The sequence below is a fragment of the Mesocricetus auratus genome, unplaced genomic scaffold, assembly GCF_017639785.1.
Source record: "Mesocricetus auratus isolate SY011 unplaced genomic scaffold, BCM_Maur_2.0 Super-Scaffold_100172, whole genome shotgun sequence".
Taxonomy (NCBI): Eukaryota; Metazoa; Chordata; class Mammalia; order Rodentia; family Cricetidae; genus Mesocricetus; species Mesocricetus auratus.
The window spans coordinates 591317-615272 of NW_024429253.1; the positions used below are offsets into that span (position 1 = coordinate 591317).

At 52.8% G+C, this 23956-nt stretch overlaps 1 protein-coding gene and 1 long non-coding RNA gene across 5 annotated transcripts; one reads left to right on the top strand and one right to left on the bottom strand.

The window, feature by feature from the left end:
- Positions 1–850: 850 nt before the first annotated feature.
- Positions 851–23524, top strand: Fam102a (family with sequence similarity 102 member A). 4 transcript variants are annotated; one of them, XM_040736883.1, is made up of 5 exons: positions 861–996; positions 11687–11829; positions 20948–21068; positions 21276–21305; positions 22571–23038. In XM_040736883.1, exons 2-5 carry the CDS (start codon positions 11756–11758, stop codon positions 23036–23038), a joined length of 693 nt encoding a protein of 230 aa, XP_040592817.1. In that variant the 5' UTR covers positions 861–996; positions 11687–11755. The 4 variants fall into 4 exon arrangements, with proteins under 4 accessions (XP_040592818.1, XP_040592816.1, XP_040592819.1 ...); XM_040736884.1 differs by lacking the exons at positions 11687–11829; positions 22571–23038 and adding an exon at positions 23219–23524 and having other exon boundaries at positions 851–996; XM_040736882.1 differs by lacking the exon at positions 11687–11829 and having other exon boundaries at positions 851–996.
- LOC121136459 lies at positions 9142–22930 on the bottom strand. Its single transcript, XR_005873515.1, has 2 exons — positions 22819–22930; positions 9142–10307 (listed from the first exon to the last, which is right to left on the bottom strand). It is a non-coding gene; the product is annotated as an uncharacterized LOC121136459 (long non-coding RNA).
- Positions 23525–23956: the final 432 nt, after the last annotated feature.

Here is a 23956-nt window from a genome sequence, read left to right on the forward strand (position 1 = left end):
TGTAAAGTCGGTCCGTCCAATTGCAGCTGGGCTGTGAGCCCCGAGCGTCCCGCCCCTGCCGCGCTCGGCCGCTGCTCCGCGGGCGGCCGCGCCGGGGCTTCGGCTTTTTCCGAGCGGTGCCGAGCTGCGTCGGGCTCGGCCGGCTGCGTCCGGAGACGCGGGCGACGGCGCCGCCGTGATCCTGGGGTGTTGGACGAGGCAGAAGCCACCCGGCTGGATCGGAAGGCGCCTCAGGCTCGGTCGGGGCAGGCGCGGCGTAGGTCCCACGACTGAGCCGGAGGCCGACCGGCCACGTTCCCCGCCCGGCAGCGCCTCCCGGAGAGGTCCCAGCGGAGCCCGGGCGGTCGCTGAGGTGGCTTCCGTCTCTAGGGGCCTCACCTGCGCAGGCCGCGGGGCGCCAGGTGCGGAGGCGTGTGTGCCGCTGGGCGCCTCCCCCAGCCGCCAGCAGGGCGGAGGCGGGGCCGCAGCCCGGGCCTCCCGCGGCTCGCCCGGCGGTCGCAGTCTCACCGGTCCGCCTGGCCCTGCGGTTCGGGATGCTGCCTGCTCACGAGCCGGTCTCCACACTTGCCCCCGCCGCCGCCTCCGGGGCCGCGCCTCGCTGTTTACATGCCGGTGGAGCCCGGGCCCCCCGAAGGTGAGAGTAGCCGGCCCACAGGACTGGTCCCTCAGACGCCGGGCTCCGGACTCAGATCTCCCGCCCCGCAGCCTCCGCCGCCATCTGGACTGGATCCGGCCCTGGTGTTTTTTGAGGAGGGGGGGTGTGGTGTAGGGAAAGGAATCCTGGGGATTTCTGGGATCCCCTCTTCTTTTTTTTTTGGCCCTGCGGGCTTAAGACTCAGGGAACTCGCTCATGGCTTTTTTGATGAAGAAGAAGAAATTCAAATTCCAAACCACTTTCACCCTGGAGGAGCTGACTGCGGTCCCCTTCGTGAACGGGGTCCTCTTTTGCAAAGTCCGGCTGCTGGATGGCGGGGATTTTGTCAGTTTGTCGTCCAGGTAGGCTTTGGGGCTTTTGCGTTTGCAGGGGAGGGTGTGGGGGTCGGGGCGAGGATCGATGGTGAGTGAGATCTTGGTAAATGTGGAAACCTCAGGTCGGGATGGCAAGGGACTTCCGGGCGTTATACGTGTCTGGGGAAAGATTTGCTCCAGGCAGTACTTGGGGCCGAGTGAGCTGGCACTGTGCCAGGCACTTAATCAGCAGGTTACCAGCCAGAAACTTTTTAGGGCCCTGCGTGCATTCTCCAGGTCATCCGTTTTGCAAACCTGCGTGGAGAGGGCTGAATGAAATTTGCACTTTGAGAGGGAGTAAGTAGGGTGCCCTCGGCCACCTTACCACCAAGCGGGCCCCTGTGGCTGTCATATGATTGAGAGCTTAGGCCAGCCACAGGTTTTCTGGCATTCTCCCCACGCCCGGGAAACCCAGTTCCAGGCACTCCCTGGATCTGATTGAGGGTGGTGCCTGGATTTTGGGTTGCCCAACCCCCTCTGAGTGACTGCCCTCCACTGGCTGAAGCTGGGCTGCTTTGCCTTGCAAATGTCCTTGCCAGAAGACTGCCTTCCTCTGTGAAAGACCTCCAGCTTGGTTTTGTGTCCCTCACCATCCTGGTAGGTCCAGTTTCCCAGCTTATTTCTGAATGAGACCCGAGTTCTTGGTCCACCCTTTGCAGATTGATCTCACTAGGGTCACACAGTCCTAGCAAGCCTGCTGAGGTCCTTGGAGTCCAGCTGATGAGGAAGGGGAGTCAAGTTCTGACTCCTTCTGGCTTCCTGTTCCCTCTTGTGCACAGTGGACACACAGGTTTCTCCATCAGAGTTATGGGGGAAAAATTGCAGTAGGTAGGCCCACAATACAGCGCCTGAGCCTGGGCCTGGGATGCTCTCCTTCTCTTACCTAGTCTGTCCTTTGTTCCTTAGGCTTTGTGGGCTTAGTTAGTTGGAGATGTCTCACTATTCTGAGCTCTCAGAGGTGTGTTTTACTGGTTGGGATAATGGGCCCCAGAAAGAGGAAGTAAATGGTTGCCAGGGACCTTGAATGAGACAGTTGTCAAACTGTCAGGAGACCTGTTGGGTGAATCTGCTGGGAGAAGAGAAGCTATGTGACCTGATTCAGATTTTGGAATTTGTGTGGATAGAGTGAAGTGCCTGTGTGCCTGTTCTTTTTTTTTTTTTTTTTTTTTTTTACGAGACAGGGTTTCTCTGTATTGTAGGCTATCGGTCCAGCCCGGCTCGAACTCACAGAGATCCGCCTGCCTCTGCCTCCCGAGTGCTGGGATTAAAATCGTGCACCACCACCGCCTGGCATGAAGTGCCTGTTCTATGCACTGGGCTCCTGTTCTGCCCGGAGCTGCTTATCTGAGGAATTTGGACAAGGGGCGCCCTTTGTGGTGGGGGTAGCTACAGTCTGCAGCCTGTGATGCCTGTCATCCCTACAGCTGCCCTTGCCTGACGGCACAGTGTCAGAGGGTTGTGCTCAGAGATGGGCCTGGAGTCAGTCACTTTCGGGCTTTGGGTGAATTACCCAGTCTCCCTGACCCCCTTACCTCAAGAGCCAGCAGTTCCTGGTACTCTGCCTGCCTGCCGTTTTACTAACACCTCTTAGCCTCTTGACCGTGCCGTGAAGCAGCAGAGGTGGGGTTCTGGGGAGCATTTTACAGGGGTGAGAATAGAGACTCAGAGAAAGTGGCTTTAACTGCTACCTTGTGCCTCTGAGCCTCAGTTTCCTCTTTTGTAAAATGGGGAAGTAATGCCCCCCTTTCATTGTGAGGGGGATGGAGCGTGCACCATGTCTGACCAGGGAAGTTGCTACAGTAGCTGCTGTATTGTAAGGGGCCCAGGCCCCAGCTCCCCCAGCCCCAGGTCATTGACCAGGGGGTGGGGGAACACTGGACGGCATCTCTTAATCCGCAGAGGTCCTCTTTGTGAACTGGGCGGTGGGCACAGCACCAAGGAGTTTGTACTAAGCGCATGCTGCAGTTCCCACCTGTCTGCCTAGATCCTTAGCTAGCCACTGTGACCCTACCTGCCAGCTTTTCCCTTGCCCCGACCTGCCCCCACATCCTGGAAAGTCTGGAAAGTTCCGGGACTTAGCACACATGGCTCTGGATTTCACCTCTGTTTCCCCTTCTTCCTCCTGGCAGAAGACCACAGATTCTCTGAGCCCAGCTGGGCCTAGGCAGCCTTTCCCAGTTCCCATCCTGGATAAAGCCTCGTGTGTGTGTGTGTGTGTGTGTGTGTGTGTGTGTGTGTGTGTGTGTGTGTGTGTCTGTGTGTGTGTCTGTGTGTGTCTGTGTGTGTGTGTCTGTGTGTGTGTGTCTGTGTGTGTGTGTCTGTGTGTCTGTGTGTGTGTCTGTGTCTGTGTGTGTGTGTGTGTCTGTGTTGCTAAAGAGGAACTGGCATTGAGGCCCAAGGCTGAGCACTTAGATGCTGGATACCTGGGTCCTGCAGCTGTAGCTGCAGAGAGCAGTGATGTTGGAACCTGAGCCACTTTGAAGTGACTTTGGCTTTTGTGGGCTTTTACCCAGGAGGTAGGGGTTCTTAGGTTGGTATTCCCTCTACCACACCCCTCCCACATTGATCCTGTAGCCCAGGAGCCTGGACCACCCCTCCACTACTATGACCCTGTTGTTTATAAGTTGGGGTAGGGACCGAGGTGACTGGACCTGCTTAGATCCTGGGCCTAGATGTGGCAGCACATCTTCCCAACCCCAGGGACATCTAGATCTCTTGATGGGCTGTTGGCAGCATGGGTGGTGTCAGGCTGACAACAGCCCTAGACCCCACCCCCGCAACACCCGCCTTCCTGGCTGGTGTTTTCCAGTGTGTTGAGTGCCATGGCAACAACTGGTACTCAACTCCGTCTGACCCAGTTGGAACAGGTGACTCCTGGGTTGTTCCTTAGCCTCATCTTCCAGCACGGCCTTGGAAGCAGCAGTTCACACAGCAACCAGGCTCTTAGTGCCCAGACTATGCCAGGAATAGTGCTGAGTGTTTTGTGCAGAGTGTCCCCATTAACCCTCCCCAGCCACCTGGAGAGACCAGAGAGGTAAAAGCCCGCGCTGGAGGTTACCAGGTGGTAAATGGCAGTAAGGAGTTCTTTTCTCATACTGGCTTCCTTCAGTTGTTTACTTGCCAATGCCAGGAGCTTGCTGAGCCATTCAGATACCTGGCCATAAGCCCTGCTTGTAGGCGAGGATCCTGAGGTGAGGAAAGATGAGGTGACTGGGTCTGTGTAGCAGAGATAGACCTTGATTGCAGCGGTTCCCATTCAGAGCCCTACCTTGCCTTTGTGGCGTGAGTTAGAAGCAACAGCAGACCCATGTGACATTTCAGACCCCACAAAGACTTCTTTCAGTGGGTTGGGTGATATGGCAGAATCTGGAGCTGGACAGTTTGGAGGCACTGAACTGGGTTTTGTGAAGCTCAAGATAAACATAGAATCCCCAAGACTATAAGGTTAAAATAATCACTACGTATTTGTGATCAGGCTTAGGCAATCACTGGGGAGCAGAGGGCATTTGCCATGTGTCCTTGCCTGGGACCTCTCAGGAAGATAATCCAAGTGTGGTTTGGAGGGTACCCAGGAGCATACAGAGGTCCCATCCAAGTGTGGCGAGTCTGGCAGACACTAATGTGTCAAAGTGGCCTACAGGTCAGGAGGATCCCAAACCTCCATGTGGTGACTGTCGGGAGAGGAGTGTGAGGGAACACTGACTTACATTATAGGATGGCGAAGGGAGAGGAGACAAAGATACTGTCTGTTAGCCAAGGGGAATCGCGGTCTGCGGCAGAAAAGTGGCTTGCTGGGGCTACTCCATAGGAGGAATAATTGACACGGGTGGACAGACTACATAGTCTAGTTCTTACCTCTGTCCCCTGTGCGCCAGCCCACTAAGAAGGTGGGTTAGCCAGGAGAAGAAAGATCCCTTGCAAGGCCACCTCCTGCTCTATGCTTGGGTGCCAGGCTGTCTGAGGAGCTGACTGTGACTTGAAGAGCCCTCCTTCCTTGTCCTTTCTTCTGGGCCAGCTTTGAGTCTTCAGTGGGCCTTCAGCGGGGTTTTATTTTTATAAATAGAGCCTGGCTGCTTACCACACAGGCACTGCCTGCCTTCTGTGGGCACAGTCACGTGCCCATCATGTAGGAGTACTCACTCAGAGTGCCTTTGGGATCCTCTGAACATGAAGGAAGGCCTCGGAAGAGTTAGCTCTGCATCCAGAGGCCTTGTGCTAAGGTCCAGACCCTGGCTCTGGGGCCGGCAGACAGGCTTGCTTGTTCATCATCCAAGCCTCAAGTTTGGCCTGGGTTCCAGCCCTGCCTTTTAGCCTCCCTCATTGAAAAAAGCTGAAGAATGCTGCTGGATCCACAGCCATGCAAGGCCTGTTCTGGGACAGCTTGGTATGGGGCCCCGAGGAAGTATAGTGGAGATGGATACCCACCCTGAGGATTGTCTAGCATTGTGAAGATACAGGAGAACCCCTAAACTGGGTAAGGAATTGTCCTGCTCGGAATAGGGGTGCTGTGGACTGAACAGATTGGAAAGGTAGGAGGGAGCTAGCAGACACGGGTCTTTTCTTCTTCCCTGTTGGCTGGCTTCCAGAGGTGAGCAGGACTAGGGAGTTGTCAGCTCCTAGGTCGGTGGTGGCTGTAGGCCTAGTAGGCCTGGCTAGTCTGGGGCAGGTCCTTGAGGATCCCAGTGGGCCCTGGCAGACCAGTTGGTAAGATATATTTGTTCAGACTCTGTCCATCTTCGTTTTCCCTCAAGTCTTCTCACCCTTGCCCCTAGTTCACTGTCTCATGGTAAGCATGCCATCACCACAGAGAGGGCTTCCCGGGGAAGCAACACTCAGAGGCCTCCCAGAAGCTGAGAGGGATCAGGCTGAAGATGGGGAAGAGCTGTGGAGAAGCCCCTGGTTTGAAGGCATGTCTGGGCAAGGTGGGATTGGGGTGTGGGAAGAGTTAAGGTGCTAGAGAAAATAAAGATGGAAGATGGCCTGACTGGAACTGTTTCTAGTCAAGGGGCAGGGGAACAGTGTGACATCATCTAACCAATGAAGATGATGGCTTTTGGGTGCTGGTAAAGACTGGGCAGTTTGGCCTAGTCTGGCAGAGGGGTAGCAGGCAGAGAGAAAAGAGGGAACAGACTGGAGAGGGTAAAGGGCAAAATGGGCAGGAAGGTTCCTTATCCTAAAGGCATCCACCATACTTTGAGGGTGCCAGGACATAGTGGCCGGGCAAAGGCGCCCTGGAAACTAACGCCTATGTCCAGATTTTCAGTTTACTTTAAGTGGGAAATCAGACAAGAGTGCTACAAAGTAGCATTCGACACAAGGGGCTTTGTAACTGCCTCCTTACCTGGGTTTTGAGGGCTCTTCCTTCCCCCCACAGCATACTCTTAGATGCTTGGCATGTTCTGGTTACTCTGTCTCTTATTGTCAGCTGGGTTCCTGAGGCCCTCCGGGTGGCCTTTCCCATGTAAGCACAGGGGCCAGAGGGCCTATGGTAAGAAACCCCCCTGGCAGAGGAAAGGGAAGGGTGGCTGGGCAGCTAGGTTCTGTGCAGGTCACCCGACTCTGAAGTCAGATCATGCTGCGGGTAGTGCTGGTAAGAAGCTTTCCAGCCTGTTTGAGGCCTTTGCTGCCAACTGGCTACACTGTTGGCATGTGCCACCTTGGCTTGGCAGCTTGGTAGTAGCCCTGACCCGAGGGAGATCTGGCTGTGTGGAGCCAAGGCCTGCTCCCCAAGGCCTGCTCTTGGCTTGGAGCTCCTGCTTGGCTGGGGCTTCTTGGCAGCAGTAACACTGCCTGTCTGTAGGCCCTGTTTACCTGGGCGTGGCTGGGAGGCTCTGAGTGACTTGGAGCCCTGCTTTGTCAGAACCTGGAAACCCTGACTTGCTCTCAAGGGGCCCTGCCGGTGCGTGCATCCGGATGCTGGCTAGTAGGTCTGCCTCCAGATCTCAGGGACCTAGGGACTTGGTATGTGGCGTAAGGGAGCCAAGGACAAGTGTGAGAAAGGGAGAGACCTAGAGTTAAGGTGGAATGGGGGGCATATAGTTCCTCTTTATCTACTTCTCCTGGTGAGTGCTTTGGATTATAGGGACATTAGACTTGTCCCCGAGTCCTAGAGGTGCTCTGGGCCTGCTGGCTCCTCAAAGATCAGACTGTGTTTTTGTAGTTTGAAAGCTTCCCAGCCTGTACCTAGCCTAAGTGTCATCAGAGGGTTGTGGTTGCAAACTTGTGGTCTTTTTGCGTTGAGTATCTTGGTACCCGTGGCTTAGAAGAGCTCTTGATTATAGACCTGAGACTGCTTTTACCCCATTCTGCCCAGCTGTTGATTGGGCTAGCAGCCACCTTGTCTCAGGGGCGTCTGGAAGAAGCGCTGCTAATAGGAACTGACTTTGCCTTCCCCTCCTCCATACCCCAGCCTGCAATTCACTGCCTATAGCTTCAACAAGGGCCTTAACCCGCTAGCCTCTTTCATGAGCCTGCCTTGAAACAGGGCTGCTGTGGCTGGAGGATGTAGTAACAGTGCTTGCTGGAATGCCAACTTGGCTTCTGGTCCACAGTGGGAACACTGTGTTATACTCTGTCCTGTTCCCTCTGGGCCAAGTGGTATGCCTCCTAGTAGCTGGCACTCCCTTGGGGGTCTGGACCACTGTGATGCTCCCTAGAGAGGATGCCTATTGCTCAGACTTGCTCCTTTGCCTTCAGCAGAGGCGGAGCCAGTATGGAGTACCCTAGTGTTTGAGCTCAGGGTCTAGTGGGGTTTGCAGTAGGGTCTACGTACTTTCTCTTCCCCATCAACTTAGCCCTGCTCTGCTGAAACACTGCTCAGGGGCCCTCGCAGACACGCAGATAGCCCCTCACAGAGAGGTGCAGGGCACTAGCTGTAACCCTCCTGGTAGGGTGGGGTGGATGAGAGAACCCAAGGTCTTTAAGTGGCTGACGTCCTGCCCCTTGTTTATCTGGTTTCTCTGCTCTTCCTCAGCCTCCTTACCCTGCTTTTCCTCATGAGTCTACTGCTCAGCCTAATGGCTACTTCTGGGAGGAGGTCTCCCAGGGCCTGTTGGCCTTGTTTCTGTTGTAGCCCCTCATTTCAAGGTGTTACAGCCCCTATTCATTGTGTCTAGCTCCTTCCCCAGACTGGCCCTTCAAGGCCAGAAAAGCCTCCATTGCATCTTTAGTGTTTGGGCCTCTTGCTGTGTGTTGGCGCTGTCCCAGGCTGGAACTTCTCCCTCCTGGCTCTGAACCAATGTGGTTGTTGGTGTTGACTATGTGGTAGCTACTGCCAGCTGCTAAGCCCAAGCCTGTCCTCCCCAACCCCCCAGTTCCCGAAGTATCAGTCTGTGTCAGGAGGAACCCTTACCCATATACTGGGCAGCTGGCTTAAAGATTGCAGTTGAGATGCAGCCAAGAGCCCACTGGCTGAGCTGAGTGTACCCCTTGCAGAGGATATCGATTGTGCTGGCTTAGGAGGAAGACAGTAAGCTTCTGCACTGCCATTGGATCTTGCAGCTGATGAATTACTCTGTGACTGTGGCCAAGGACTTGCTTTTTGCAGACTGTTTCCTCTTCTAGAGGGTACTCACTTGAGGGCAGGAGAACTGCCCAAGATCAAGGTTACCTGATCAGCACATGACCAGGCCCTGGCATCTCCTACCAGCTAAACCTGCCAAGAGAGGAAGTGCACAACTGTATCAGGAGGACCGGAAGCTGGGTCCCATTTACATGTGAAGTGCCTTCCTCTCCCACCACTTCCTGTCTGCAGGGCTGGACTCTGCAGACGTGTACAGGCAGCACCTGTGTCTTATACTTCCCCTGGGTTGTTCCATGATAGTTTCCTGGTCACCTTATGTGTCTGGAACCATGAGGATACAGTCTGTACCTCTGTAGGATCCCACCTGTGGAAAATGAATTCAGACAGTGCTGAACAGCTCTTGAAGTGATGAGAGTTTAGGGTGGATAGGGTTAGAGGTTGGTAGTGGGAGAAGAGTAGCGTTTTGTTGTTATTGTTGTTTTTCAAGATAGGGTTTCTCTGTGTAACAGCTGTCCTGTCTTTACAGACTGGACTAGCCTCGAACTCACAGAGATCCATCTGCCTCTGCCTCTCCAGTGCTGGGATTAAAGGCATGTGCCATCACACCTGGCTCAGACTTGCATTTGATTTATTGCTTAGTTCATTACTATTTTTATGTATATGAGTGTTTTGCCTTCATCTAAGTCTGTACACCATGTGTGCACAGTGCCCATGGAAGCCAAAAGACTGAAACTATAGTTACAGATTGTTGTCAATATCCATGTGCCTACTGGGGATTGAACCCTAGTCTTCTGGAAGAACACCCAGTGCTCTTAACTGCTGAGCCATCTCTCTAGGCCCCAGACTTGTTCTTTAGAATTACCAAAGATAGCAGTAGTAAGGCAGACAGCCTAGGGCTTCCAGTTACAGGAGGGCAATTGTGTTAAGCCAAGAAGGGTATCTTCCTAGTCACTGTCACAGACCAGTTCAAAGCGGGAGCCATCCTCTGCAGCAGCCACCGTGAACAGGAAACATAGACAGAAGGCCCAAGGCAAGGGTCCATGATGATACTTATGCAGAGTTCAAAATGTTCTGATTTGGAAAAGATGAGGTTGTGTTTGGTGGAGTTGGCCAGCCATATCTTTAGGGCCTCTTAGGCCTCCAGAATTGTGCCTAGGCTTTGTTAGGTGAGTATGTTCTCTCTGAGGACTTGTGAGCTGCATGTCTCTGCTGCAGAAATGAGCCTTGATGCCATTACCTCTGGGCTCTAGGTGGGCACCAAAGCTTTCAAGACAGACACAAGGGTGCATGGAAATCTGAAGTTGATCTTTGGGATTTTTCCTGGCTCTTTCTGGTAAGCCAACCTGAACCGTTCCAACCCGAAGAGTATCGCTCTTGTGTACAGGCAGTGGTTCATTTTGGCAACTGCAGGCAGTCTTCTTGGGCTGGGAATTTTCCTTCTGCCACTCACAGCCCCAGCAGAGCAGGGAGGGCTTCCAGGCTCCGGAGTTTAGCACTTTGAATGCTGGTGGCTCCTGAGGTTGCCACCAGACCACTGTGTATCAGGACTTTGCCTGTGATGGGTAAATGAACTCTTCCATGGTACCTGGATGCCATGGTGAACCTGTTACTACCCACCGTGGCTTCTGGCTCAGAGCACATGTTCAGTGAAAACTGATGTGGCTAGTTTCAATTCAGAGCAGTCCTTGAGGGGACCCGGGGCTGGAAGCATACAAGGAAAGGGTCATATTTCTTCTTTCTCCTCCAGTTGTTGCTCCTTTCTCTTCCTGAGGTTCACCTGTTGGAACAAGTATGATTAGAGCTGAGCCACTGCCCTGGCCGTGACACTTGTGGTCTCTGCCTGAGGCCCATAAGCAGGAAGAGACCATCAGGTCTACCCATCTCAGAGAAGTGCGGAGCATAGAGGGGTTGGGGTTTTGCTACTAAGCTTACGTCAAACCCAAACCCTCACCTTTTGTTGGCTTTGAGGCAGGGCCTCACTATGTAACCCCGGCTGACCTAGAACTCATTATATAGACCAGGCTGGCCTGGGTCTCACAGAGAGCCGCCTGCATGTCTGTATCTCTCAAGTGCTGGGATAGATGGTGTGCATCACTACATCTGGCTTCTCACACTGTCTTTGGGGTGAGTCTTTAACTGATGTGCTCCACTAAGTCTCAAGAGATGTACCCTGAGCTCAGCAGCTCTCATGGGGGCTGTGTTTGCTAAAAGGATAACGGGAAACAATTGTATCTGGTTGTGAGGCTAGCTGTGCCCATTATGGGTACAGGTAAGACAGCCTTCTTTTCTTTTTTTTTTTTTAAAGATTTTATTTATTTATTATGTATATAGTGTTCTGTCTGCATATATGCCTGCAGGCTGGAAGAGAGTGCCAGATCTAATTACAGACAGTTGTGAGCTACCTGTGGGTGCTGGGAATTGAACTCAGAACCTCTGGAAGAGCAGCCAGTGCTTTTTTTTTTTTTTTTTTTTTTTTTTTTTGATTTTTTGAGGCAGGGTTTCTCCGAGGCTTTTGGAGGCTGTCCTGGAACTAGCTCTTGTAGACCAGGCTGGCCTCGAACTCACAGAGATCCGCCTGCCTCTGCCTCCCGAGTGCTGGGATTAAAGGCGTGCGCCACCAACGCCCAGCTGCAGCCAGTGCTCTTAACCTCTGCCTGGGCCACAAGTCGGGTGGACTGCTTGGGACTTTGGGTTTCAGAAGGCATCCTCTGTAACAGCCATTATCACACAAGGACCCATCACATGACACTGTTGAACAAAAGGGCCCAAGGCAAGACCCATGATGGCACTTGAGTAGATAGAGTTCAGAGGCACTGTGGTTCAAGAAGGACAAGGTTATTCTTGTTGTGTGGGGCCCAGGATCGGTCTTCAAGTCTGCAGGGCCTCAGGTGTCCACTGAGGGGGTGGAGCCCTGTGAGTCAGGCCCTCATGGTCCTGTCTGACCCTGAGCCCTCTGTCCTGTGGTTGGAATCTTGGGTAGCTGCTGAGGACAGCTGGAAAAACAGGTCTGAGTCAGTGCCTGGCTGTGAAGAAAGGTGACTGGCTAAATGACTCCTGATTATCTTGTCACCTCAGAAGTTCAGAGTAATGGGTAATGCTTTGTGTTCGGGAACCCCTCTGCAGCAGATGCAGTAATGATGGTCCCTGGCCCCACAGACTCTAGAGAACAAGGGGCAGCCACATCTGGGAAGCCCCTACCTGGAAGAAGAATGAGAAGACTTGACTATGGAAATAGAGTACAAAGATCTCTCCTTCAGCTGTCAGACCCTCAGCGCTGTCTTTGAGGACAAGAGACAGCAGTGAGTATACAGATACCCAGCCTCCTCCCTCTGGGAGCTTGGCCGTGGGAGAGGCCTTGCTTGATCCCTACCCCATGTGTAGACCCCGTCCTGTGTGCACAGGAGGTACCCTGGGTGAAGGTGTCCCCATGACTGTTGTCCAGTCGTTTCAGGAACCAGGCCTCAGGGACAGGAATCCCTCTTTCCTCTCACTCCCTCCTCCCTGAGTGAATCAAATACCACCCAGGTCTGAGTCAGCCAGGAACTGGTCACACATTCCTGGCCACCTGCCACACCTCTGGACATCACAGCTGGGTTTCAGGCCTAGGTCCAGGGCAAGGGAGAAGGCTGGGTCATTGGTTTTTGCTGCCTCCGGACCACCTGCCTCTGAGATCCCTCCCTGCAGAGGTGTGTGCGGTGTTTAGACCAGGCGCCAGCAACTCCATGAGAAAGGAGATAGGATGGTGGCTGAGACTTGAAGAGCCCTGGTGTTCATTGGACCCATCTTTGTTTCTCTGAGACTCTCAAGTGGGTCTGCTGGGTACAGGAAGGGGTGTTCCCTGAGCAGATCCAGCTCCACAGCTCAGTGTGTGCTAATAGTCTGCCTTTTAGGAGAGGAAGCTGGTATCACATCCCAGTGTAACATCCACTGTGTCTTCATGCTTTGGATTCCCAGGGCCTCTGGTTTTAGCCTTTACATGGAAATTAGTGTTGGGCACCCAGAGTCAGACAGCCATGGGTTCAGGTCTCAAACCTCTAGTCAGTAGACCTTGGGCAGGTGAACTTTTGAGCCTTGGGCTCCTAGCCTGTGACATGGGAGTGATGGACTATGGAGTCTGTGACTGTCTCTCCTTTGGTATGAGCCCAGTTGCAATACCAGCTCTTCCCTTCTGTGTAATACTTGTGGTAAAGGATGAGGCCACAGGGCCTACGGTTCTGGCATGATAGACAGTCATGCTGTCACTGAGCCCTGGAATGGTTCTCCTGTGTTGGCAGATTTCCCAGGGATCCTGCAGGGTTGGAGCTTGGGGTACAGGCTGTCCCTCAATTCCTGTACGATCTGCCTCAAGTCCCTGGACTCCCTGAGAGTTAGTACCCTGATCTGTGAAATGAAAGTAGGGAGACAGCGTGTGAAAAGCACTTGTACTTGGTGTACAGGAGGACATCCAGGGAAGAGGAGCCAGGGGGCACCTTTGTTTAGTGCATGGGACTGGACCTGCATTTGGTTTAAAGCCAGTAGTTTACTATGGATCCTTTAACAAGAGTTTGAGTATGCAACCCATTGTAGAGCTCTTGCCTAGCATGCACACAGTGCTGTATTTCTTTCTTTCTTTTTTAATTTGGTTTTTTGAGACAGGGTTTCTCTGTGGCTTTGGAGGCTGTCCTAGAACTAGCTCTTGTAGATCAATCTGGTCTTAAACTCACAGAGATCTGCCTGCCTCCCAAGTGCTGGGATTAAAGGCGTGTGCCACCACTGCCTGGCTCAGTTCTGGATTTCAACCCTAGCACCAACAATAAAAAGCAAAAGATAGTGAATGTTGGCACCATTTCAGAGTCGGGTTCACAGGCGTTTGCCTGGGTGGTAGCATGAGCTGCCTGCGTACCCTGACTGTGGAGTAGAAGGTAGGACCGGACAGCTACACACCAGTGTCTGTAAGTAGAGGATGCCAGCACCTACCTCTCTTGGGCTTTTTGTAGTCAGCCCCCACGTTACCTGCCTGAAGAATACCAGGGTTCAAACCCAGGCGTCTAACCCTGATGCTCCTAACCCAGCAAGCTGGAGCACCTGTTCACGCCGGCCGTCTTTCTGCTGCATGGTTTCTGAAGTACAGCTTGTCCACATTGTGCCTGGTGGGTCACTTGCCAGTGTCAGCCTGTGCTCCCAGCCTTTTGTCAACCCCTGAACCATTTTTGGGGTTCTTGCCAGCAGGGGAAAAGGCAGCATGCGGCCCCAAGGAGGGGCTTCTTCAAGCTCTCCAGTGTTGTGCACAAAGTGGCTTGGCTTCTAGGAACTCCTTGCTGCCTCACCACAGGAGGAGGGACTGGCGTGCTGAACTGTAGGGAACTGTTTCCCCTGCACGTGGCCCTGAACTCTTAGCAGGAGCCAGACACGGTTGGGCTGCCACGTTGGCCCTTCTGGCCTACATCCCCTGGACAAATGCCTTGGCTGGTCCCTGGGGTGGGCCCCTCCCCAGGCAGCTGTGCCGTTCTCTTTGGGAAAGCACTGACAGATGTTGTCGATTTAAATTGTTTCCTTATTAGACTCTCACTTAGGCCAGGGCTGCCTCTCAGCAGCCCAGAACATAGATTGCGTTACTAGGACCACTCATTCCCTTGAGGAACCAGGGAAAGCCTGGGGGTTCAGGCTGTTGCTAAAGTCAGGGGGGGCAGGCTGGTTAGCAGGAGTGGATGCCAGATGATGGAACTTGTTCTGGTGCCTGTGGGCTGAATCAGAGGACTAAGTCTCCAGGACCAAGGAGCACAGCGAGGGCTGGGAGGTCCCTGGGGTCCTGTCAAGTGTTTACCTCTCTGATCAGAGTTACCTGTAAGTGAGTGAAGAATGGCTTCCAAGGCCCCTAGTAGTACATCTCAGCTGGAGCTTATTTGGTTTAGTCTCAAGACAGCTTGTCATGCCTGGAGTTTGTTCAACTCTTAATTGGCAGAGTGCAGCTAAATGTGCCACAAAGAAAATCCTCATCCTGCACAGCCAGTGGTCCTGCAGGCTAGTAGACATGTGTATGCTCACTTGTGTCTGGAAATGCCTGTTTAGCTAGGATTTACACGAGCACCTAACTCTCTGCCAGTCCAGTGCCCCATACTGAGCATGCCAGTGGTGGTGGTAACTGTACCTATGGGCATTTACATTTACGTGTGTGTGTGTGTGTGTGTGTGTGAGTGTGTTTGCACATGTGTGTGCATGCTTGAGAGCATGCATCGTGTATGTCGGGATAAAACTCAGGTTGCTAGGATTATACACCAAGTGTCCTTTCCTGGTGAGCCTTTTAACTGACCCCTGATGACAATGTCTGGGAAAGTGAAGTGTTGTAGGTGTTCCTAAGTCGCCCTGGGATTCCTTTTTTCTTGTTTCTTTCTCCCATGGCAACTGCTAGTCCTGCTTCCCCCATAGCACCAATTCTGGGGAGAGTTCCCTTGGGCCCATGGGTTCCTAGCAGCCTACAGCTATGAGGGAGCTCCCATGGCAGTCACTCCCTTGTCGCCTGTGTGGTGGAGACCCAGGGCCACCAAGCTCTGGGACCCTGCTGCACCTTGTAAGCAGTGACGCTGCTAGGTACAGTATTTGTTGCCGTGAGCGCTTTGCTAGGAACCATGAAGCCAGGCTCTGGGGTGACTCCCAATAGGGACATTGCATTTCTGTCAGAGAACCTGCCACGTTCCCCGCCCTCTGGGGCCTCTTTGTAGTCTTGGTTGTTGTGAGCCAAAGAGGCCTTTGCCTCCTCCATGGTGTCTGCTTATATCTTCCTTCTTTGCAGGGGTCAGGAACAACTGAAATGGCATGGTGGATTGGGGAGCCTCGTGGCCGGGAGAGCTGGTGTCCTGTGCGTTTGTTCCGTCCTGGCCCTCAGCTTCTTCACATGCAGAACAGGGATGATAGTTACACAGGCCTCAGGATTATGGGAGAGTTCTTTCAGTCCTGTACTCGAGCCATGAGTCCCACAGAATAAGCTTAAGACATGGGGGATGCTTTATTGATGTAGAGGGGCCAGGAAGCACACAGAGTAGAGATCCCACTCTGCCAGCTCGGTCCTGGACTTTAGGGAAAGAGGCCATGGTAACGGATGTGGGCCACGTTAGTGTGGGACTCTGATGGTGGCCAGCCACATTTCTTGATCCCAAGACACAGCAAGGCAGATGGTAGGAAGATGTGGCTCTGTCGACACTAGGTTGATGGACTTCTTTATGTCCCACTTGAACTGAGCAGACAGAAGGGGGTCACTGCCACAGCCTCATGCTGTGGGCCCGCCGCCTCCTCCCTTTCAGGCTGTTCTGTGTTATTCTATTGCTGGGGACTTCCTTTTCTTTCATCTTTACCCAGCTGACTCTGCCATCACTGCCCTCATACATCTGTCCTCTGTAGAGTGCTCTCGTAGCCCTTTAGAGACACTGGCAGCTGCCAGTTGTTTCTTGTGTAACATGTTTCCCACTCTGCTCAGGACCCTCCACAGTGTTCATTCCATGTCTGCAGCCTGAGCTGGTGCCTGCAGCCACTCTCCGTGGAGACCTCACAGAGGTCTGCTTGACAGTTGGATACAGGTCCGACTGTATGGCGGCCTGGGGTAGGCAGAGGCAGTCAGGGAGTCAGATTGGGAGAGTCCTAGAGCCAGGAGAGATCCAGGAAGTCCAAAGCATCTGAGACCACTGTTTTGTGGGATGCTTACTCTATTTTAGGACAGTTCAAATATATCTGCGTGGTGCCACAGAGGCCACAGTGGTTAAAGGGCTTGTCCTGCCTCACTGGGATTTGCACATCTAAGTGTGTTTCTTAAATCTAAAAGCAAAACTTTTCTCTTTAATTACCTGTCCCTGGCAGTGGCAACGGCAGCGGGAAGCAGGGATGCACACCCTGAAACCCCAGACTGGAAGAGCTGACTTCCAACCCCGATAGCACATTGTCCACACTGACTCAGCATGCCCCCACTTGGCAGTGCCTCAGGGTGGTAGGGGTGGGCCCTGGCTATGAATCAGATACTTGTGGCTCAAATCCCTTTGCTTATTATAACCACCCATCCTAGCTTAATTTCCCTTTCCTTTAAAGTTAAATCCTTCCTTCCTTCCCTCCTTCCCTGTTTTTTCGAGACGGTTTCACTCTGTAGCAGCCTTGGCTGTTCTGGAACCCTGTCTTGAACCAGTTCTGTAGACCAGGTTGGCCTTGAACTCACAGAGATCCACCTGCCTCTGCCTCTGCCTCCCAAGTGCTGGGATTAAAGCTGTGTGCCACCACCACCTGGCTTCTCGAAACCTAACAGACTTGACGAAACTTCTGGCCATTGTCCTTTCATATCAGTATGAATAAGCCAGATGTCCAGGGAGCTAGCAGTCCAGGGTTCTGGTCCTTTTTGGGCTGGGGTGATCTCTGAGCCTTGGTTTTTGCCATTTATTTAGTTAGTTATCTGGGTCTAAGCACGCTAAATTCTTGTGATTTTACACTTGCTGTTGTCTGGCTGCATCCTGAGCCATGTTTTCAGGGGAGAGAGTGGGATATACACTATTTACATCTTAAGTATAATTTGTCTTTTCACACTGTCTTGATTTCCATGGCTGGCCCACTGTGCGCCTGAGGGATGGGGTATATATTAGGCACTGCTATGCATGAGCCTGTGGTGCCCTTGCAGGCCCAGCCGCTGCCTTCCTAGCACCTCCCCGTCCATTGAGGTTGCAAATGGTATAAGGTGGTGCTCAGTTTCAGCATCCTTGATACTCTGGTTAGAGGGGTTTCTGCTGTTCCCTAGAGTGGCTTTTCTGCTTCTGATGATTCTCTATACGCTAGGATTCAGAGGAGTTAGCTCCCTTTACCCAGGCAGGCATTGTGAAAATTTTCAACCAATGTTAACAGTTAGTTACATGTGCAAAGCCTTAGGTTCAATTCCCAGTACCACCAAAAATGCAAGAGAAAAAAGAAAGGGAAGGAGACTTAGTGTGTCAGTAGGAGAACCCTTGCTTATCTAGCATTCCTAAGGTCCTGTGTTCCATCCTCATCTGTAGTTTGCAGACACTCAAGTGCCTAACGGTGGCCTTCATTTGCCATACGATGTCATGGGCACCTGGATTTTTCTATGCACACCATCTCCCATGTGTCCTTTTGAAACCATCAGAGGTGATTGTAGAAGCCCTCGTGTATCTGGCTTTTCCTGCTGTTCTGCCCTCCATCCCTCCCTTCTCTCTTTCCTTTTTTTGAGACAGGCTCTCATTATGTAGCCCGATCCATCTCCTGCTGTCCCAGGCAGGAGTGCTGGGACTAAAGGTGTGAGCCACTAAGCCCTGCTCTCCTTCCCCCTTTTCTTTTCTCCATGTAGCCCTGGCTGTCCTGAAACTAGCTCTGTAGACCAGGCTGACCTTGAACTCAGAGCCCAGATCGCCTTCCTCTGCCTCCCAAGAGCTTACCTTTCTACCAGTTTCCTACTTAATGCCACTAAGCGGTTTCACATTGGAGTTTTTGTTTCTATTTTTGCTTAACGTGGCCTTACCAGCTCACCCTATCTTAGCACCCCACATGATCCCTTTGTAATTTGGGGCCAAGACTCCCTCTCTCCCCCTACCTGTTTTGGAGTCCACCTCTCTGTGGTTTTGTTCCTCAGTACACACATTGGCCTCGGGGTCTTTGTTGTTTCTGCTTCAGCGTCTTGTCTGTGTGACTCACTCCCTGCCTCAGGGCTGCTTTGGTTTGAGGTTACTTTCTTGTTAAGACCTCCCCTGGCCACCTCTCCCTCACAACTGTCTCCCTTGACTGTCCACTGTCTGCCTCCTCCCATCCCTTTTAACACTAGGACATGCTTTGCCTGGGTTTGCTGTGTCTCTTACCGCTGTCCAAGTAGCAGCCCCTCAAAAGCAGGAATTTCTGTCTGCTTTGTGTTCTGCTCATTTCTCTATTCAGGACATTATTAACTATTCAGGATATTATTAACTAAAGCACATTGTGGGTGCTTTAGTTGATGGGTCCTAGCACATCGTGGGTGCTTTAGTTAATGACTCACGGCTGCCCTTTTGACAGCCTCAGTCCTTCCTGTGGGCCTGAGTTCTTGTCCATCTCATGCCTGCTCTGCCTGGAACCTCCCTGTTCCTCAATAGGGACTTGGGTCTGGGCCTGAGAGTGTACCTCTAGAACTTGGGTGAGCTGTGCAAGCATTTCTGAACTTCTTTTCATTTTCCTACAAAAAATGGACAGAGAAACAGCCCCCCTCTGTGTTGAATCGTGGGATGGGGTTACAGCAGGTGCTCAAGTGACCACTACTGGTGTTTATTGCAGCCTTGCTGTAACTCCTTGGGGGTGGGGGTCTGGAAAGGCTGCCTGTTGCTGCTGCTTTTCCCCAGAGGTGGTGGCATGCGATACTGATTGGTTTGGAGTCCGTATGGGAACAGGAGGGTGGCTCAAGGCTGATCAAATAAGGAACTCTGCCCTGCTCACCTTCCTGTAGGAGGGAATAAGCCTGTCACCTGAGCCTGGGAGAGCTTCATGTGATTTGCTCTGGCCTGGTCTGGCAGGACTGATGGGAACCACAATTGAGCCTCAGGCTTCCTAGCTGGTATGCCCATAACAGTCTCAAAAGAGGGGTGGGCAGTTTGTTATCAGCCTTTGTTCCCAGGCTCTAATGCTAATTCCCCTGGGCGTTTCAAGTCCCATCCTTCCTGCTTCTGCAGGTCTCCAGCAGCTGCTTCTGTTCTTAGGAGGGGTGGAGGTGGGGACTGGGGTCCTCACAGAGTGGTTCCCAGTTCTGTTCCCTTTCAAGCTTAGGCCTCAGTTGCTCAAGAGTGATTTTCTCTGCCTTTCTACTCCCTGCCCGTGTGTGCTCTCTGCTTCCTCTTAGCACATCCATGTGGGCAAGGCAGCCACGAACAGCTTCAGACACTCAAGCTGATGCTCACTGGTCTCCCTCCGCACTGGCTATCCTCCTCGGTGTTTCCATTCACCAAGTCTGTCCTCACAGGGCCTTTGTACTGCTGCTTGCCCTACCTCTCTCCACTCTAAGCTTTGCTGAGGAATCACTGCTGGGAGACTCATCTCTAGACACCTGTCCTGCTTTCCATGTTCCTATTTATCAGATTGGCTATGCATTTTGTTTTCTGTTCTACTCTGAAGGTAGACAGCCTGGATTCCAGCCTGCTGGAGCCCCAGTGTCACCAACTATTCAAAGGGGTGACACAGATCCACAGCTGCCCAGGCTGCCATGAAAAGCAGGAGGGGCCTGAGTGCAGCCCTCACTTCAAAGCCTCAAACTGGCAGGGTAACCCTTGTTCCTGGTCACTCAGGGTGTGGGGAGGTGACTTCTCAGCTGTGTGACTGCCCATCCAGTTAGGTGGGACGCACTGAGTGGGGGTGCCGTCCCACACTGCCTCCTTCCCGGGGATGCCCCTGCCTGAGCACCAGTTCTACCAGGGTGTGAGGGAGGGCTGTGCGCTGCTACCACCCTAGATCTTGCTGAGCTCACCACAGAAGTTGGTTGAGGTATAGATAAGCTGCCCCCAGAGTTCCCATCAAATAACAGCCACCTCCTTCAGAAGATGGGTTGTTACTGTCAGATTCTTTGTAGATAGTGGCTCACAGGCTTTCTCTAGCCCTCTGAGCAGGCTGTGGTGACTCCTGGCTTTATTGTTTGTTTGTTTGTTTTGTCTTTATTTTTTGAGACAGGGTTTCTCTGTGGCTTTGAAGGCTGTCCTGGAACTATGTCTTGTAGACCAGGCTGTTCTCAAACTCACAGAGATCCACCTGCCTCTGCCTCCCGAGTGCTGGGATTAAAAGCAAGTGCCACCACCGCCTGGCGACTCCTGGCTTTGTAATTTGATGGTGACTGGCACCTGGGAAGCAGCATACAGCATTGGCTTTTATGTTTATTGTTGTCACTAGAGGAATCTGGCTGAACCCAGCTGTGGACGCAGCAAACTGAGGTGAGAGCTTTGACCTCTTATCTGTAAATGGGAAGACTGAAGTGAGGGTCACATAAGGTGTCTAGCAGGAGCCTGGCAGGGGCTGTGATAGTGGCAGTGGAGGAGCAGCCAGGGTCATGGTGCTAGGAGTAGAGGCTCAGCAGGCAGTGGCCCTGAAAGGCTGGCTACTTCAGCCTTTCCTCACCCGTGGGTGTTCTTTGATTCTTTGTTTTTCTTTTATTGAGGGCGGGTGAGCGGGTGGGGGGTGTCAAGATAGGGTTTCTCTGTATTGCCCTGGCTGTCTTGAACCGTGCTCTGTAGACCAGGTTGACCTCAAACTCACAAGACGAGCGCCACCACTGCCCAGCTGATTGTTTTTCGTTTCATGCTTTTCGTGTGTTTGTACAATTATGTTATCATAGTCTTATGAAAACACTCGGCAGTGGGGCCTTGCCCTGTCCCTGATAGGACTGGAGTGGGGGTTGATGCTCCACATTAAGCTCATGTTCACTTGCCCCATGTTCATCTCTCCTGTCTGAAGGGAGGAGGTGCAGGAGAATTGTGTACGGTGGCGGAAGAGGTTCACCTTTGTGTGTAAGATGAGTGCCAACCCCGCCACAGGCCTGCTGGACCCCTGCATCTTTCGAGTGTCGGTGCGCAAGGTGAGGTGGGTTCGTGTGGCTGAGCCAGAGCTGAGGGTGGGTGTGGGACTGACCACCTGCGGTTTTAGGCCCCTTTTCTGTCATGTCTACTGCAAGGGGAAATGTGGCCTGTTCCCCTGCCCTCTGTGTTGTTTTCATGGTGCTTTGGGGAGCTCTCCGAGAGGCCAGGATTTCCTAGTCAAGCCCTCTGTGTCTCTGTCTCTGCAGGAGCTGAAAGGCGGGAAGGCTTATTCCAAGGTAAGAGGGAGGGCCTTGCTTCACACCACTCCCTTCCTTCTTCCCTTTCCTGGGACTTCACTGGTTGGGCTAGGAGCTGGTTAAGAACTTATCAGAGCCGGGCGGTGGTGGTGCCCACCTTTAATCGCAGCACTTGGGAGACAGAAGCAGGCGGATCTCTGTGAGTTCGAGGCCAGTCTGGTCTACAGTGAGTTCCAAGACAGGCTCCAAAGGTACACAGAGAAACCCTGTCTCAAAAAACAAAAAACAAACAAACAAAAAAAAGAGCTTAGCAGAGATCACCCAGCCTCTGCTTCCTAATTGCTGGAACTAAAGGGGTGTGCAGTGTGCAACCACAGCCAGCTTTTGTGTGTGTGTGTGTGTGTGTGTGTGTGTGTGTGTGTGTGTGTGTGTGTGTGTCTGCGCGCTACAATTTTCTAAGGAAAAGAGATGCACATACAAAACTGAGTAGGCGTGCATATGACTTAGAGAAACGGGAAGGGGGCGCTGTGTGCACGTGTGCTTGCTTGTAAGCAGCCTTTGTTCAGACTGATGTAAAGAGTGTGCAGCTTGAGCCTCTTCCTTACCCAGGCTAGCATGCACATCTTTTCAGGTCACCTCAGCTTTCTGTGTTCTTCCTAATGGCAGCAGTGATATAGATTCAGCCATTCACTGCTGTTGTAGAGCTGTGTTTACCTTCCGCCCTAACCCCTACTCCCCCTCCTGGCTTCAGTCCTAGGAGTAAAACCTTTCCTATGGGAAGAATTGGGGACTATGACCTAGCTTTGAATGAGCATGCTCTGCCCTCCATCTCTCTTCTCTGGGGTACTCCTGGCCAGCCCAGCATGGGCGGGACTGCGTCTTCCCTTGTCCTATCTCTTACCCTGTGGGAGTACCTGGGATCAAGGTAGCATGGGCTCTGACGTCCCCACTGCTAGAGCTCCAGAAGCCCACAGCTCTGTGTGCCTGCCCTGGCCCAGCAATGGAGGGGCTGACAAGGTACAAGTGTCGGCGTGTGAGGACCGCCAGTGTACAGCCAAGGAGCCTTCAGCCCACATCAGAAGCAGCACACCTGTCCCTGCTGCTCCGTAGCAGGGCCTCACCATGGGCTTTATCCATGATGCAAAAGAGGAAAATGGGGTCCCTCTGAGTCATTCGGATTCTGAAGCCTGTGCCCCTAAACACTGTAGTAGAGACCTCTATGTAACTGGTGTACAGTAAATGTCCCAGTTAGTTTGCCGTCATGGTGACCCCCAAGCCTGGCATCCTCTCAACTTCAGCCTCAGTTCCTCCATTCAGACAAACTTGGATTCCATCCGATTCATCCCTGTGGCCCTGCTCGTCTGTGCTGCCCATCTGTCTCTCATCTGTACACATCTCAAGAGGAATACGTGCAGACTGGTTGGAGGAAAGTCCTCCCCACGAGCCTGAGCACCAGGACAGAGGAAGGGCTCATGTCCATATGTCAGACTCTTTGCTCTTCCCTCCCCCGGGGGTCCCGCCCACTCTGTAGTGTTGTATCACCTCACCCTACCTCAAGTTCCCACGGGCCTTCCCTTCTCCTCTGCCTGCTCTTCTGTGAGCTCCTGACAGCATGGCCTTGTTCCCTGGGGAACAATGTGTCTGTGTTACAAACAACAATGTCCTTTCGTCTCAGGCACACTGGCCCTAGTGCACCCTGGGACTCCATACAAAGGGTGCTTTGTGCCACTCAGGGATGTGAGCTCCTTGCTTTGTTACATTGGTGCTGCTGACCCAGGACCCTGTCCTTGAGTCCTGGTTATGAAACAGCCAATTGGGGCTGTGGGGTGGTGAGCCTGTTGGGGCTGTGGGGTGAGCCTGTCCTCCCCTCCGCCCTCCCAAGTTAACCCCTCTGGTGCATCTGTAGCACCCACACTCTCTGCAGCCTCCCATGTTTTCTTTTCCCCTCCCAGCTGGGTTTCACTGACTTGAACCTGGCTGAGTTTGCAGGCTCAGGCTCCACCGTGCGCTGCTGTCTGTTGGAGGGGTATGACACCAAGAACACCTGCCAGGACAACTCCATCCTCAAGGTACCTCCAGTCTCTTCTGTCTTCCCAAGGGGTAGGGACAACAACTGTAGCTCCTCATCAGAAAATAACGGAGTTCTCAGAGATGCTGGGAGGATGTGGGTCCCTAGGTCGTGGTCTCAGTTTTCCCATGCATGGTTGGGTGTGATCCCCGCCTTCCAGAGGGTTTGTCAGGCGCCTTTGTCAAGGTGAACTTTGTACACATACCTGTCCTTATCTATCTTGTGGCCCTCACAGCAAGCACAGCTGATGGGTGTGGTGTCTGTCATTAGCTCCAAGTTTGAATAGGAGGGAGTCATAACAGAAGTTCCATCATTTACCCTATCTCCATAAGCAGAGTTAACACTTAATCCCACCAGTCATTTAACTGCACAGCCTAGCTCCTAATTGTTGCCCTTCATGTTCTGAGACTTCCTGTCACCTGGTGAGGTATAGGCGAGCAGAATTGATGTTCTGGACCCATGAGCACCATTGGGGCATATGCTCTGAGAGCTCCAAGGCAGGCCTGTTCTGCTGGCCACTCAGGTTTCCAGAAGCCCAGGTAGCTCACTTCCCTCAGGCAGCTGGTAACTTGTCTTCTTAAAAGAAAAGAAATACCCAAGTGTCTGAACCAGAACACCTCTT